The sequence below is a fragment of the Nanorana parkeri genome, unplaced genomic scaffold, assembly GCF_000935625.1.
Source record: "Nanorana parkeri isolate BGI_ZX_2015 unplaced genomic scaffold, ASM93562v1 scaffold27, whole genome shotgun sequence".
NCBI classification, from domain to species: domain Eukaryota; kingdom Metazoa; phylum Chordata; class Amphibia; order Anura; family Dicroglossidae; genus Nanorana; species Nanorana parkeri.
This window is the reverse complement of record NW_017306295.1, coordinates 3292040-3306952: the sequence shown is the minus strand read 5'-3', so window position 1 is coordinate 3306952 and position 14913 is coordinate 3292040. Positions and strand designations below refer to the sequence as shown.

Genomic DNA, 14913 nt, shown 5'->3' with positions numbered 1-14913 from the left:
ATCTGTATTTTTTTTTTTTTTTTTTTTTTACACAGTGCTCACCAACACAGGCTATTAGTATGAACTGGCACCACTGATGAACAAGGTTGTTTTCTTTGACCTTGCAATGCAATGCAGCCCAACACAGGTGGTGAGAACCAGCTTTACTAGTGGGCAAAGGTGAGAAAACTGAAGGTTGCTAGGGCCAAGGATGCCAAAAGGTTAGCTAGTTGTAAACTAGCTTTTATAAATCATTAGGAATGTGGATAATTCCATAATGCTATATTCACTTCAATAGCTTAAATAAAGAAATGCTGTATAACTGCAGTCACTCCTTAACCACAAGTCTACAAACAAACAGAGGCTATCTAACATATCAGACAAGTGTTTGCCAGATTTATGAACTCATTTTTGTACTAATGACTTTTACATATGCAAAAATAATTTTCTTCAATGAAAAAAGGGTTTATCTGAAAAATACATTTGCAATGGTGTTACATATCGAAAAATGCACATGTGCGTTCTGAACAATAGTCAACAATAACATGAATAAACATACAAAAAATGGATAATAAATTCCAAGCCTTCTGATTGAGTTTTCTGGCAAGGGTGGTCTAAGAAAATGTCACCTGTCAGTACAAAATGCCCTCAGGCAGTAGTGCTGCAAATGTTATTTAACAGTAATATGTTTCTACTTAAAAGGCTATAAACACAGGGCCCTGGGATACTCAAGCATTTGGGTATGTAATCTGCATTTTAATAAATGTGTATTTAATGTGTGCATTGATGTTGACTAATGATGCCATGCTCAGGTAGAAGCAACTGTAAGGCACTATCAGGTTGGTTTGAATAAACAATACATTTTGTAACAAAATAAAAAGAGAAAAATTAAGTCATTTATCAATAAATCTTTTACAGTTTGGTGTAGTTCTATGGATGTAAAAAATAAAGGGAATTTAGACTAAGTGTTTTTACAGCAATGTTCCAATAACACTTGCATTACAAATAGACAAATGTTAGATTTGCATTAAATGGATTTGAAAATGGGCTAAGCAATTTTACTTTAGAACATTTACATTTTTATCAAGGCTAAACTAAATTCCTCATGTCTTTAAGGCGGAAGCATTAAATGGCTGAAATAGAATATTTATTATTCATCAGGCAGACGGCTTCGTTGCTGTCAGATGAAGGGACAAATATTTAAACATCTACAGGTGTTTGTCTTGGCAAGCTTTGAGCATATGGCACATTAGTTTAATCCGCAATCCAATACAGTTGCACATGAATTAAGAGCTCTTGAAACAGACTTGCCTCATTCTCCCTCACTCAGATTCTTTAACCATCATAATCAATAATAGGCTCTGCTCTGTCGTAGCTAAGAGGAGCAGATGAATGCATGTGAACAGCTGCTGGATAAGTAGCTTTGAAGGGTAGAGAAGGACTGCAGTGCATGCATATCAAACCAAGACAAAAATATACACTTTTATAACTTACTGTTTAACCCTTTCGCTGCCATGTCCTCCGGAATGCTTTTAACCTTTTATCCCATTGTTTTGATATTCTACTGCTGCATTGCTAACGTTTGTAAAAGACCCTCCAAACCATATATTTTCTGAAAGCACAGGCCAGGTAGAATAAAAAGATGGTGCTACTAATTTTGTAGGTCCTGCGATAATTGCGCAAATGATTATCAAATCAATATTAAACCAATAAAAATACACAATTAAATTGATAAACGCACACTAACAATCAGTATCAGTGCACAAAAAAACAGGCTAAATCTAAAAGATAAAACTGTATTGAGTTAATAAACAAATATATGTAAATATTAAATTGCGCCTTTTTGCGAAACAGTAAAAAAAAGGAAGTAATGCAAAACTGTAAATAAGTGACTTATGTTAAAAATCATTTGTGCACTGTGTTGGTGTGTGTGTTGTGATAAAATGATACAGGCGTAGAGGCTTCCAATTCATTTAAAAACTGGTGATGGTAAAATATTTACTATCATAAAGTTATGAATGGATAGAAGCCTCTCTAGTGAGTGCTACTACCCAAGAGAAAAAAAGGGTTTGGTACCCTGGAGCTCCGATATACCATGTATATCCCTTTGTATTAATTGAAATAGGTCATCTAGGTCAAGTAACTGGAGTTAATGAGCACAGTCATTTCTATGGTCCGTGAGGGAGCTGCCGTTCGTGTGGGTGACACAGCATGTGAAACACACACTCAAGGGTGGACGCGTGTGACACATGCTGTGTCATGTTTACTATGTCCACAATCATGAATGAACAGGAAGTAATGTAGAGCACTTCCTGTTCATTCATAATTGGGGACACAGTGAGGACATCAGCTGATCGCTGACTGCTTGTACCCACTCTCCTTCCTGACTCGCTGTCATAGGAGGCTGAATGGGCAGTGCAGGGAATAGAGCTTGGTCTATTTTGACAGCTGACTCCTCCCCCACACTGCCAGCTCAGCTTCCTGTGACAGCTGCCTTCACCCCCACACCGCTCTCCATCCTGATCAATCACAGGCTGAGCGGAGCAATGCTGTGTCCCCATTGGGGAGATTCACCCTCCTATTTTCACTGGTGACAACTGTCACCAGGAATGAAAGTGAGGGAAAATCCTAAATATTAAAAAGTTACCCCCAGAAAAAACGGTAAGGGTAAATCTTTAATGGGGACACGTGCCATTTTGGGAAAGTTCCCTCAAACTTTCTGTTGTGTCTCTGGAAAAGGAAATGAAGGAAAATTTCCCTAAAATTACAGACAACAAAAAAAAAAAACTGGCAGGGTTTTAACCCTTCCCTACTCTATTCAAAACTAAAATAAAGAGCTCCAACTGCTGGCTAAAAATATAAAAAATGTATACAATAATTAATTTTTACTTGACTTAATATGTTTAAAAATGGCACTTGACAATGATAAGGAAGTTTTAAATGAAAAGCACACCTTTGCTTTAATGTATTACACAAAGGCCCCCCATAATTGTACCTATCATTGTAAGCAACAGTAGGATATGTTTTTCACTGTTAATATCAATGTACAGCTGCATAGTTACAGAGCAGACAGTGGGTCTGGTATACAACACTGTTGGTTATTTAGATTGTTAAAAGCATGTGGAATCCAGTGGATTGTAATGCTTATCACAGCACTGCAGTAGCAGCATAATCCCATCTCACGGTTCTAATCCTAAAATATAAGCAGGTAAAAATAAAAGGGGAGACAATCTTAAGGAAAAATAATATCTGCTGGTTAATTATAGTGATTATAGCACAGTAATAAAGCTATTATACTTTGACTTGGATGACTGTGGGGAATACAAAGTTACTGCAGCATCTGCTGCTTTTCCTGCTACCATTCCTTTAATTACAAAGGGGAGGAAAGCTAATACAAATGTAGAAATGTAATTAGTTTGTAAAAGCCCAAATCCTTGCCCAAAGCCATGTCTTCCTGTAATATCACATCCTCCTCTTCTTGTGTAAACTTTTCATTACGAAGGAGACATCTTCATAATCTAATAAAAATGGTTATAATGCAACTCCTTGAAATATTATTCTTGCATTAGAAACATTAACATGTTTCAGTAATGTTATTTTAATGCAATTTGCACAACTCGGGAATTCACTGAACCTGATCATTTAGAGTGTGATCGATGTGAATAACCACCTCACAGAGATAAAGCGTTTGATCATTGGGAACCTGATCAATGTTTCTTAAGGCTCAAAGATAAAGCGTTTGTCAGGACCGTGCTCAACCTTAAGTTTATTTGTAGCAAGACGGAGCAGTTATAAACTTCTTTTAAGGCATTTTGGACAATGCTAGCACATGATAAAGTTACAAAGGTGGAGCAAAGTAAATGATTATCCATACACAGGATATCAGCTGCAAACAACCTTCCAAAAATAATCCATATCAAACTACCTAAATTGTAACTAAACCTAAAGTTGGGAACGCATGGTTAGAATTTTGAACGAACGAAAACGATTTCGGAACATTCATTCGACTTTCTAATCGCTGATGTGGTGAAATTGATGGTTAATTTTGACAGCAGTGACGAACAAATTCAAAGGAGCATGTTACGAAATTTTTCTCAATAGTATGAAATTCTAACAGTGAATGTGCTTTTTGTTTGGAAAACTTCATTTATTTTAAATAAAACCAAAAATCAAATGAAATTTTGAATTTCTGATGGTATTGTCAAACATTCCGATGTGATTTTTCGCAAACGGTTGTGTGAAAATCTACATGTGTATACCCTACTTAAAAAGTTTGATGTACTGCAGCTTACCAGTCCTTAAAGGGGTGTCTGCATTAGTTTTCATTTTTTGGGCTAAGAAAATTTTTTAGCAAGTACAGAAAATAACTGGCAGTACTGATGGCCAAGGCTGTCAGCAAGTCACTAAAAATTAAGGATGCACCGACACCAAGTACAGTACTTGGTACAAGTACAAATACTTTTGCAGCTCCAGGACTAGACTAGAGAAAAATTCAAAAGTTAGGAGGCAGCTGTCATTTTTAAGGAGCATACGGAGCTCCTGGGATTTGTACATCTCTGTTTTAATGTATTATTTTGTTTTTATAAATATAAAGGGATGCACCGATACCATTTTTGCAAGTACAAGTACTGATACTTGCCCGAGTACTTACAAGTATGGATACATTTTTGATCAGGGATGCACAGATATATCGGCCACCAAAACATATCGGGCGAAAATGGCACTTTTGGCATAATGCCGAAATAGCCATGTTTCGGCCGATACATCGGCACATCCCTGGTTTCTTTTCTCCCCGCTGGGCGCTGTTGCAGCGGGGAGAAAGGAAAGTGACAGCCGGCCGAGCGCTGCAGGACGAGAGCGCTGTGAACGGCCGGCGTCTCTCCTCCCACACTGCTCAGCCGCCTATCACAGTCCGGCAGAGCGATGTGGGGGGCGGAGACAGCGCTGTCACAGGAGGCTGGGCTTTCCTCTCTACACGGCTCGATCAGCTTCCTGTGACAGCGTGTCAGAGAGCAATGTAAAAAGCATTGTACACACACTCAGTGATCGCTGAGTGTGTGTACATAAATGAGGATATGTTGTGTTAACTATATCCTCAATTATGAATGAATGGGACTGATCTACATCACCCCCATTCATTCATAATTGTGGTTATAGTAAACAATGTTCTCATGTTATCAATGAACAGGAACACTCATAAAGGATTCCTGTTCATTGATAACAGGGGACACAGAAAAAGAGATTGAGGACTTTGTGTTCTCAATCTCTTTTTCTATTTTAAAAAGGGAAATATCAGGGGTCTGTTTAGACCCCTAATATTTCCCTGAAGCCCCTAAAAGTAAAGTAAAAAATAAAAATATTTAATAAAAAATGAATTAATAAATAAAAATGAATATAAAAAATTATAAAAAATAAATGTTAAAAAATTGAAAAAATAAAAACCATTTTCGGTATCGGTTTCGGCCTGACATTTTTTTTATTTCGGTTTCGTTTTTAAAATTTCCATTTCAGTGCACCTCTATTTTTGATTATTGTCATGTGACAGTCTTTCTAAAACAATGCAGACTAATGATTTCAGGACAGTGGTGGAGTGCCAGAGCCAGGTCCCAGTTGCAACCGCTGCAACCCTGGTAGTTCTCATGAAAATGCCAAGTATCGGCACTGGTACTCGAAAAGCATTGGTGCTGCCTACTAAAAATCCAAGTGCTTACATGCATACAGGGTTGGATGAGCGGGTGTGCGGTTTATTGCGTACAGTCGTGGCATCTGTCCGCTTGTCATTGATTTCTACAGTCTGCTGGTCGTGGCTGTATGAAAACAACTGTGACTCCCAAGCGCAGAAATACACCTCTTCTTGATGAATGTGTACAGCCCTCTGCGGTAAATCTTTATAAACAGTACAGGGTGGAGAAGATTCTGATTAGGCAGTTTCTCACTATTCTCTCACCCTAAAATAGACCCTACCCTTTTTATCTAGATTTTATATGGAAATACATTTTACCTGATACCAACTGTTATATGTATTTACATGAATAATGTATGCTTTTTTTGGAATATATAATTTCTGATGTATGTGTTTCCATTCAAATTGCTAACAGCCTAGAAATGTAATTACATTTTTATTGATATTATAGGGGAGGTAATTTTATATTTGAGGCACCTTTGCATTCATACATGCCTTGACAGCGGCTATCATGAAATGCTGGTCATATGCACCACAATATTGGGAATTGTTATAAATAGAATACATAACAGGGTTCTGCTTTCTTCCCTCCATTGAGGTTGTGCAAGTATATGTTTAAATAAAATACTTAAAACTGTTTATTTTAACAGACACAAAGGGAGAAAAGAAGAGGAATTTATTGTTGGGGTTTACACATGTGCCTTAGCCAGTTGTAGACTGGGTATACAGTCACATCAAAAAAACTTAGAAAAGCCCTGCTCCGCTACATCCCCCGTATCACCCTGCTGTAATCAGCAAAGTCTGGCTGTCATTTTGACAAGTGGGATTTGCTCTATATCACAGAAACAACTGTAGATGTTCCTATTTAAATTGATACTCACAGCACCTTGTTTGCAGTGTTAAGAATTATGATGTAGCAACATTATTACTGCTAGATTATAATGACTCTCACTGGTTCACAGCAGTTGAGGGTGACTTTAATCAGCATATGCTCTCAGTAGCAACCCTGCAAGTTAACACACATGTTTTTATGTTAATTGAACTAATTAGCCATAATTAACTACTGTTATTAATATTATTAATAACATTAATAATAATGTTTAAACTTTTTTGTTTTTATTAATTTTGTTCCTTCATTTTTTGGTCATGCAATAAAAAAATGCACAACATTGAAATACCAAAATATTTAGCTTATTCTGTAAAACACTTGCTTTAGAACTGAAACATAATTTAAGTGTCACTAGTAACAGGACATATTATACTGTAGAATAAAGCATACACTTTTTATCTACCGTAACGCTAGTTGTTTTTGAATTAACCTGATCAAATTAGAAAAATGTTAATAGAAATAGTTTTCACAAGACATTATTGCCAAGGGAAAGTCTTAGATGTACCAATAAAAGATGTATGTACTATTTTTTAATCTTAAATAACTCAACCCTTGGAGTGGGGCCATCCCCCCACACTGCAAGGGTTAACTGCTCATTTTTCTCTAGGGGCAAAAATAAACAATACTCACCCAATCCTCGGTCCTGTGGCTATGAACGCTCGCCTCTCCTTTGCCAGGCTGTGGTATGTCCCTCAGCATTTTCATATCTAATAGACCTGTATTAGACATGATGATGTCATGGGTCCATAGACCGCCTAAACCTGGGGAAAGAAGAGCCTGTGGGGACTGGTCTAGCAGTTAGGCGCAACAGAAGCTAGGGTGAGTATTTATTTTGGCCCCCTACATAAAACGAGAAGTTGACCCTTCTGCCTCACTGCAAGGGTTAACTTTTCTAAATCCTGGAGTTCGTCTTTAAGCAAAGACAATGTTCTCACCAAATTAATAGACCTACAGTGGAAATGTGCAATAGCAGTAATTACCTCCGGTTTATGATGCAAAATGCAAAAACAGCATGACATCAGTTCTGACCAAATACCAAGTTGTGTTCAACCTGCCAAGCAGTCTCCTACACTAATGAACAGCCAAACATGCACAACAAGCAAAGAAATTATAAGGCATCTGCATAACATCACTACTTCGTGCTAAATGGACACATTTTCACAGAACTTAAAAAAATCTATGAAAAACAAAAAAACACACCGCTTCAGCCTTGGATACAGTGTGTAAAAATGCATTAATCTAGTAAATGCGGCATTCACTTAGTTATATGTTACAGTAAGAATCAAATGTTACAGTAAGAATCTATTCCCATTGAAGAACAGATGTAGGCAATTGTCAGTGAATGTGGTTTGTAAATAGGGCAAATATTTCCTATAGAAAAGTGCAATTAACGTCTTAGAGAACTATGAGGTGAGTGCTTTTCACTCACCTCATAATTCTAGCCGACCTGTGACAATGAGACGGTCACAGGTCAGTCAGTAAAAAAAGAAAACTATGAGGGAGATCTGTGAAGCTACCAACATAAATCAATTGTACATCTGATGCAAATAAGACTGCCTCTAACTGGGCAAAGGATTTGCAGTAGATTTATTTCTGGGCACCTGACTGCATAAGTCACTGATACCAACTTTAAACTGGTGCACTGCTACTCTGAGCAGTAGAGTTGGCAATGTATAAATCAAGCTGCAATGTTATAGTAAATCTGTCAGAATCTATTTCCCTAGAACTGCATAAAATTGTATTTTGCACTGTGGCAAGCTTCATGTATCTCTCCCTATGACCTTAATTCCTGCTGTAGCCAGCTACATAAATCTGCGAACAAAATTAACTATATTAGATATGTTGCATATAAAGGCAATATTTTTTTACGAAATTAAAAAAAGCAAGCCAACTTGTAACCCGATTACACATTTTAGATACATGATCCATGAAAACACCATGGTAACTTACTTGAATCGTGCCTCCACACTGTTTGCTGCTTCCTGGTATTGATCAGTGGTCACTTTATAAAATTGTGCACTCTGAAAAGACAAAAATGAAAATCAACAAATTGCGCAGTAACTTTTTTTGTTTCCATATCAAACCTGTCAGCAATTTTAATATTTTAAAAGCAAAAAGTCACTACATGTAGCGTTGATAGCCAAAACATCTCACAATTTGTGCTTCTTTTATACTGGTTTGAATATATTACTAGGGGCTTGAATTTCCTTGATGTTATGGCTAAGGGCTAGTTCACACCAGCCCCAGTGCGTTCCGGCCAGCTCACTTTGTTTTGGCGGCGGGAGGGAGCGTGTCAGGGGGAACTGAAGTCAATGGCACCACCCGCACTGGAACGCTTGGCACATCAATGCCTGCGTTTCGGTCCCGTGATCGGTCACAAAAAAATAGTGCATGCAGCATTTTTTGTGACTGCACCGGACTGGAACTCAGGAACTGATGTGCCACATGTTTCGGTGTGGGCGATCGAAATGCGGCTGGAGGGCGTAACTACAGTGCCATTGACATCAATGCCCCGCCATGCCACCTCCCGCTCCAAAACAATGTGAGACGGCGGAATGCGATCCAGTGCAATCCACTGGGGCTGGTGTGAAGTAGCCCTTAGTCCTATACAACTGCTCTTTCTTGTAAAATAACCTTAGTGGCCAGTACAGGCTCTAATTTGACAGGGGTAGGGAAAGTGAGTAGAGCTAACTCCCAGAAGACAGGGAAATCAAACCCTTAAAAAAAAAAGATAAATAATGATCACATGGGGCATACAGGAGAGGAAGAAAGGTTATGTGATGCCTGCTCTAAGGCAGTACTAGTACTGACTCATTTTGAAATGAATGACAACTTCACTTTGAAGGGGTTTGGTGGCAGTAGTTCTGCCACCAAACCCCTTCAATAGTTACAAATTCCAGACAGATCTGGGGCACTAGGAACTGGTGGTACAACAGATGATAGCACAAAAATGTACACATCCAATAACAATAAGCACATATATGCATGTCATAGATACAATAAGACAGACCTTAAGAGGCTTGGTCGTTAAGTGAGGAACTCTATACAGTACTGTACTGTACTTCTAGACCAAATCAGAATTGACCCAGCCAACAGCAAGGGGCTGGCTTCCCGGCCAATTAGGAGACCTGGTGGAGAGTAACGACGTGGCTCCCGACTTCCTGATTGGTCGGGAAGCCAACTTCCTGGCAATCAGCATTAAGCCAGCCAAATAGCATAGAGCCGACTTCCAGGCCAATCAGCATTGAGCCAATACCCAGCGCCCAGCTTCCTGATTGACCAGGAAGCTGGCTCCATGCTCACGGAAATATTGGCACTCGTACTTGATACCGAAAAACCGGTATCGGTGCATCCCTAATACAGACATTAAAATAATCCATGTATTTTCAGGCCCTGTGCTCAGATTTGCTGAGCTCTAAAAACAGACACTCGTACACTAATTGTTAAAAATGAGATCGCTGCTTTCAATCCATTTAGTTTCACCATCTGCATCGCATAAATTAACGCAGCTTTATATCGTACATAGAACATACCGGACCCCTGAATTCCTACATAGGATAGGACTCTCTAGGGAAAATTCTAAATGTCCAAAGTGTGGGGTTGAACCTGGTTCGTTGATACATCTGCTGTGGCGATGCCCGAAGTTGAAACGATATTGGTAACAAATAGTGGACATAATAAATATAGCCTTTTGAGTTCATATTTCTAATAATCCCTTATGTACTCTGGGTATTTTTGGACCCATAAAGGTGGAGTATTACACGAAGGTGGCAATAACGAGGGCATTATATGGACCTCGCCGATATAGCCTTTAGGTGGATTTCAGCAACGCCTCCCGCAGTAGAGGAGTGGAAGAAAGAAGTAGATAAAGTGGTTAGATTTGAGGGAATTATGTTCAAACATAGAGGTACTATGGATAAATATGGTAAAAATTGGGATAAGTGGATTGAATATAGTAAAGGAGTTTGGGTATAATATCTCCCTTATTTGCTATTGGTATTTTGAGGAGTAATGTGGTTTAAGTAATATGGTATGATGAGAGGAAAATTAATTTTACAGTTTTTTTTGTGGGTCTATTGTATTGTCATTTGTTTTTGTATTGTTGTTTTAATATGTAATAATGGATGTATAAGTGTGTTTTATGTACTGTATTAATAAAGTAAAATAAAGTATTAAAAAATAAATTAGATCACCAAGAATTTTTATTATAATGGTGTTAGCAAATATGACAATACGAAACTAAATGCTACAAATGTTTATCACTGCCTAAAATGACTGATTTATATTTTCTTATTCAAATATTACTGCAAAGCCCCATTTTTAGCAGTCATATCTCCTAATCTCCTATCTCCTGATAAACGATCATTATTATATTATACCATATACAGTATATATATCATTAGCCCATGCTAAATGAATGATTTGTAAATAACTGGTTACTGCAGAAACCCTTATAATTGTGTTAGCTCTGTTTAAACTATTTATTCTGTTAAGAAAAAAGCAAACAAATGGTTTGCCTTGGTTTGCAAGGTACTTGCATTAAAGAAAAGTTGATTTTACGGAACAATGACCACCAAAACAAAGCGGTTTTCTCAAGAAACATGCCAGACTATTGTTATTTTGAGAAATAAAGATTACTCCACGTGTCAGATTTCCAATGGATTGAAGATTCAATGCAAAGGGGTTCACTACAGCCAATCTTACGGAGAAGAGTGCAAACTACATCTAAATAGTGAAAAACAGATGTAAAATAACAAGTACATCAGAATGTGCAGTTTAAAGAATAAGTGTACTTTAAAACAAAGTGCAGTTATCCTTTTTGCTCCTTACCCCTGGTGTAAAACAAATCACACACCCCAGCTCCGCAGATCTGTTCTTACGATTACATCCAGCACGGCAATGCTCGCTCTGCTGGCCCCACCTGCACATTAGAGCCCCACAGACTTCTCTGGGGAAATCTGCCAGCGAGGAGGTGGATGCTGTCAGGAGAGGGAGACTTGCAGTGCTGGATGTCAACAAACAGTGGAGCAGTGGCCTTCAAATCTCAGTTGGTATAGATCTGTGGAGGGAGAGGGTGGGATCCTTTAGGAGGGCAAAAAGAACAAGTGCACTTTTTCTAAAAGTGTGCGTATTATTCATGAACAGATACATTACAGGTTCTCAATTGGCTACTTCCTTAAACAGCAGATGCCAAATACCAGTATCTTCAGTAACAGTAAACAGAAAACTCTGCCCTCAGAATTTCAAAGAAAAAGCCATATAGGACGTTGGCAAATAGAAAAGGTTAAAACAGGCAAAAGACCACATGCAATGGATGACTGGAAAAAGAGTAGTATAGATGGGTAAGTTTGAGGTGTTTGGATCATTTGTGAGATGCAGAGGAAATGAAGACACTGGAGAAGTGTTAATTACCAAATGTAATGGTATGAGACTGCTTTGGTGTGAGAATTCAAGGTATTAATAGCACGCAAAGGTTACCACTTTCTATTACAGGATTATGTAATACACTGCCTGACCAAAACAAAAGAAGTCACACACTCTCATATTTTGCTAGACCGCCTTTAGCTTTGATTACGGCACACATTCACCATGGCACTGTTTGTATAAGTTTATGCAACGTCACAAAATGTATTTCCATCCAGTTGCATTAATTTTTTACCAAGATCTTGTAGTGATGATGGGAGAGATGGACCACTATGTAAAGTCTTCTGTAGCACATCTCAAAGATTCTCAATGGGGTTAAGGTCTGGACTGTGGTGGCCAAACTATGTGTGAAAATGATGCCTCATGCTCCCTGAACCACTCTTTCACAATTAGAGCCAAATGAATCCTAGCATTGACATATTGGAATATGCCCGTGTAATCAGGAAAGAAAAATGCATTGATGGAAAAACCTGGTCACTCAGTATAATCAGGTATGCAGCTGACCTAATTTGTGGTCACATGTTGCTGAACCTAGAACTGTCCAGCTGAAGCAACCCCAGATCATAACAAAACTAAATCCAGTTGGTGATGTTTTTGTTTTTTTTGGCCGGGCAGTACAGATTCGTTAAGGGTTAGGCCCCTTGTTGAGTTCTACTGGTATGCAGGGCTCTGTCGGAGAGATTTCCCCTCATTGACTGTGCCAGTGAGAATGGTTTTACCACACAGAAAAGGGAGGAAAAATGTGCAACAGGAACACAGACAATGATAAAAAGCTAATAGGAGCCTTTGCTTTTCCACGTTCAATATTCTCAACCCCCTGACATCGATTCTAGTGAATCCATTGTCACAAGACAAACCCCTGCTCTTCAGACCCTTGAATAGCAGTATAATCTAGACAGAAATGCTAACCTTTCCCAAAATGAACAACAATTTATGCAGCAGCAGGTATATGCTGACAACTTACGCTGTTGTCTACCAGCTGCAACGGAAAGGTTTAATTTTGCTTTTGCCACAGATTTGCTTTACATTGAACACATGATAAACACTTTCCTGTGTTTTACAGCTAAATAAACAGTGTGAATAATTTCTATGTAGTTCGCCCTAAACACTTTCTATTTTGCCTACGGATTGTACTCTATCAATAGGCTCAAGGCGAAGTAGCAGAAAGACTCTTTAGTGGGAGTGAAAAAGACTCCAATTGAGATGATGAATGGCCTTCTATCAAGTCACTGTCTCCACAATACCAACATTTACTATTATATTATTTAGGCTGAGATTTATCTTTCCCTAGAATGATCAATAAAGTTGAACACAACAGCTGCGTTGATCAATACTTTTTTCTTTTTGCATTTTTGGGTAGTTTTGAAACAAAGACAATATTCTATGTCTGACACATCTTTATTTCATTTATCAGGAGGTTCTTTACTATTTTTACTAAAATCAAATTGTTAAAAAATGTATTCATCTACTGTCATTAAAATAAAAAAAGTTTGAGGAAACAGAAATATATAAAATGTGAAAACAAAACGCTGTTCCTAAATAGATCTGGAGGTTAAAATTACAAAGAGGGCAGCTCATCCAAACCTCCAGTGTTGTGGCAGGTTCACAGCACAAGGTCTGCATTCCAGAGTGTTCGGCCGCTGGATCGCAAGGCGGTCAGCTACCTGCGTTCAGGGGCGAGTGGCAGTGCATTGACGAATATGCCTGCGTTCGCGTGCGGAAAATCACACTGCAAGCGGGGGCGTGGCTGTGATGCCATTGACTAGAATACACCACCACGCCCCCTCCCACAGGGAGCCAGCCAGCTTGCGTTTCAGTGGCCGAACGCTCTGAACGCAGACTTTGTGGTGTGAACCAGCCCTTAAACAAAAATGTTCTCTTTGTATGTAGTTTGTTTATATGAGTAGATCAGAAAAGGTTATCTGATCCTAGCAACAAACTTTTTAGCTTCCGTCCAGCTAGATGCCATTTTACTTAAACCAGTATATCATTTTTACTTAAGATTAGTGTAAGTATTACATATAACGTGTAAATATACTGAAAGAGAAATTAGCTTGGCAGAACATCTCTGGAAGCAGCATTTCTCAAGAGCTTTGCTGGGTCTATATGACCATATACAATACCCAGCCTGATTTTAAGGTGCATACAGTATCATAATTCCTGTCACTAGGAGTCAGTAGATGGCTGCTGAAGAAGCTGGCTGGGTATGAGCAAGATAAATGTAAAAAATAAAATAAACCCTCAATTAACCAGTTGACATCCGCGGTGTTAAACCCCCTTCCCATCCAGGCCATTTTTCAGTATTCAGCGCTGCGGTACTTTGACTGACATTTATTCCGTCATGCAGCGCTGTACTGAAATGAATTTTATACCCTTTTTTGGGGACAGATAGAGCTTTCTTTTGGTGGTATTTATTCACCACTGGGGTTTTTATTTTTTACTATATTAAAAGGAAAAGTTACCAATTTTAAAAAAAAACAAAAAAAAAAAAACAGTTTCCCCTATATTAAATGATAAAACATTTATTATTACCCAATTTTTTGGTAAAATATAAAAGACGGGGTCACGTCGGGTAAAAAGACACCAAACATGTCAAGCCTTAAAATTGCGTGCGCGCGCGAAACCTCAAAAAACGATAATACCCAAAATTGGCCATAGGCGACGCTTTAAAAGCTGTTACCGCTCATCAGTTTAGTGTTATCAGTGATTGATGGCCCTAAAATGATTGCTCTCACTGCGACGTTCGCGGCGATATGTAACATGTGTAGCGCAATTGTAATTTTTGCGCGCTGGGGCACCGGACGCGTATTTACATTTATAGGCGCGTAAACGTGGGGGTTAAACATTTTGGGGGGGGGTTTCCCCTTTTTTATATGTTACTTTTATTTATTTTTTTATTTATATATTTTTTTTGCACTTATTGTTATTGCTATTATAT

The 14913-nt window shown here is 38.3% G+C and overlaps 1 protein-coding gene across 1 annotated transcript in view; it reads right to left on the bottom strand.

Annotated features, from left to right (window-relative positions):
• CHCHD3 (coiled-coil-helix-coiled-coil-helix domain containing 3) overlaps window positions 1-14913 on the bottom strand; it is a 148541-nt gene that overhangs the window by 32188 nt on the left and 101440 nt on the right. The window contains exon 6 of the mRNA XM_018566239.1: window positions 8502-8572. Within this exon, the coding sequence (XP_018421741.1) occupies window positions 8502-8572 (71 nt within the window). The remainder of the gene's footprint in view (window positions 1-8501; window positions 8573-14913) is intronic.